Source organism: Engraulis encrasicolus, chromosome 3 (genome assembly GCF_034702125.1).
Source record: "Engraulis encrasicolus isolate BLACKSEA-1 chromosome 3, IST_EnEncr_1.0, whole genome shotgun sequence".
NCBI lineage: Eukaryota > Metazoa > Chordata > Actinopteri > Clupeiformes > Engraulidae > Engraulis > Engraulis encrasicolus.
Genome location: NC_085859.1, coordinates 57142670 through 57145169, shown reverse-complemented (window position 1 = coordinate 57145169; position 2500 = coordinate 57142670). Strand labels below are relative to the sequence as shown.

At 45.8% G+C, this 2500-nt stretch overlaps 1 protein-coding gene across 1 annotated transcript in view; it reads right to left on the bottom strand.

The window, feature by feature from the left end:
* Nucleotides 1-2500, bottom strand: part of rasgef1ba (RasGEF domain family, member 1Ba) — a 37874-nt gene that overhangs the window by 27702 nt on the left and 7672 nt on the right. The window contains exons 2-3 of the mRNA XM_063195768.1: nt 2251-2442; nt 786-908 (exon numbers count right to left, since the gene is read on the bottom strand). Coding sequence (XP_063051838.1) covers nt 786-908; nt 2251-2436 — 309 coding nt within the window. The 5' untranslated portion in view covers nt 2437-2442. The remainder of the gene's footprint in view (nt 1-785; nt 909-2250; nt 2443-2500) is intronic.

The following is a 2500-nucleotide window of genomic DNA, read 5'->3' as shown; positions in this document are numbered from 1 at the left end:
GGTGGAGGAGAGAAGAGAAGAGGAGAGGAGAGGAGAGGAGAGGAGAGGAGAGGAGAGGAGAGGGGAGGGGAGGGGAGGAGAGGAGAGCCTGCTTCCAAGATGGCGCAGTGACAAGGCTGCTCTGTAATGTGCACAGCTTGTACATGCATGTTATATTCATGGGATGATACTGTATTCATGTACTCCAGATCTACGTAGAAAAGGGATGGTAAGACAATTATGACACACAGGATGCTGTATTGTTTATCTAACCCCATAGCGCAGAGCCTATGTTATAACCTTACTGTCACCAAAATTGTAATGGCTATGTCTTAATCTGTTACCTAAGCCTCTCAGTAATGTCATAGCAACATTGTTATGATGTAGTTGAGTATTTTCAGCAAATAGTGAATAGGCCCACCGGCGACCCCATCTGCAGTACAGGCTCTGTGCTTTACTTTGGAGTGAGACAGGTGTCCTTTTTAGTGGGGTCTTTGTCATTTGTAAATAAATGAATTGATGCAAGTAAATTGAATGCAAACGAATGAAACGGGTCAAAAAATGTGAATCAGGCAGTGTGTTATTATGGCACATTCAGGCGCTCTGCCATAATGTCACATGCTCAGTGTTTTATGAAAGAGGGGTCTGTATGATCAGGGGAGCCAACAGGGGGGCCAAAGAGGTCAGCGGACCTCGATATGTTACATTTGGGTGTGCAGTATGAGGCTGTGTGGTGTGGTACATTAAAGATGTGCTGCCATAATGCCTAGGTACTGAGGGTGCTAGGCTAGGGCAGGGGACGGTACCTTGTCAGCCTGGGGGTCACTGAGCCTCTGATGCTCCACACACAGCTGGCAGACCTTGGTCATCAGCTCATACGGGTGGATGAAGACCCGGGAACTCAGCAGAAACGTGAAGATGTACGTCCTCTGTGGAGAAAGATGTAAAGCAGACAATGAGGAAAGAGAAAGAAAATGAGACGGGGAGAAGGACAATAAAATAAAGGGAAATAGAGACTCATCAGGATGTGCAATGAAGAACAAAGTAATACAGCAGAGGCAGACGAAAAAATACAAAAGATGATGACAAGGCAAAACAGACAAGGGAAACGGGAAAAGGTGAGGGAATGCATAAAGTAATAAAAACAAGCAAATTATCTACCTACATATAAGGGCTGCACACTTCATTTAAATTAATCGAAAATCGTGATGTTGATTGCAATGATTTAAAAAATTCTACACAAAATCCTGTGCTTTGTTATTGTTGAGTAATTGTGATTAATAATTGTGAATTTAATTTTGATCCAAACGATCTTGACTATTATTTTTCTATAATCGTTCAGTCCATCTGTGTCATTAGTACATAGCCAGCACCCTCCACCACCCACCCAAACCATAGATCCACATGTGGACTCTTGTCAGCTCAATAAGATTGACTGTTTTGGTGATGCAAACAATCCATGCGGTTTAGCCCGGACCCACCTGATACTTTTCTGGGGCCCACCCATTTTAATGATTTAAAGATCCCTCCTCTACCCTCCCCTTCCCTTCCTCTACCATATGAAACTGCACATGGGTGTGGCAGGCATGGCAAGCTTATTGTTTTGCTAATACTTAATAATCTATATGTTTTGGCCCATATCACTTTCATGGCTCCCACCCACTAAATGATTTGTGGTCACGCCTCTGCTATCCCTTCTTAACTTAATCCACCCTATTGCAACCATATGAAGTTGTGCGTGGGAGTGTCAGGTCTGGCGGACAGGCATAGCGAAGGGACTCACGTCGGCATAGGAAGTCCAGGGCAGGACTAAGAGTCCTCTATGTGTTGAACTAACACTGTACAATGTGGGTGTAGCAGGCATGTCAGATTTATGTCGGGGTAGTAGTCAACAGTGGGACCGGGACATAATGCTGATCATTCTCTTTAAGTGTTGAATTAGCACTGCATGATTAAGTGCGTATGGGTATAACTGGCATGCTGCACTCACATTGAGGTGGTGATCCACAGTGGGACTAGTACATAGTGTTGATCATTCTCATTAAGTGTTGACATGTAGTGCGTGTGTCAGGCATGCTAGACTCACGTCGGGGTAGTAGTCCACAGTGGGACTAGTATACTGTATAGTGTTGCAATGTAGTGTGTATGGGTGTGTCAGGCTAGGCATGCTAGACTCACGTCGGGGTAGTAGTCCACAGTGGGACTAGTATACTGTATAGTGTTGCCATGTAGTGTGTATGGGTGTGGGTGTGTCAGGCATGCTAGACTCACGTCGGGGTAGTAGTCCACAGTGGGGACCAGATGCTGGATGAGGGCCTCCAGGGAGCCGGACACCAGGCTGTTGTCATGGTAATACAGGCCCCCGTAGTTGCTGCCCTCCACCTCTTTTGTCTGGTACAGGTTCTTGTTGTAGGCGTTGTTGGGAAACACGCCCGCAAAGGGTGGCGTTTGAGGCATCTTGTCCTGGAGAGGGAGGGAGAAACAGGGAGAGAGAACAGAACACGTTGTTTGTTATTTTAAC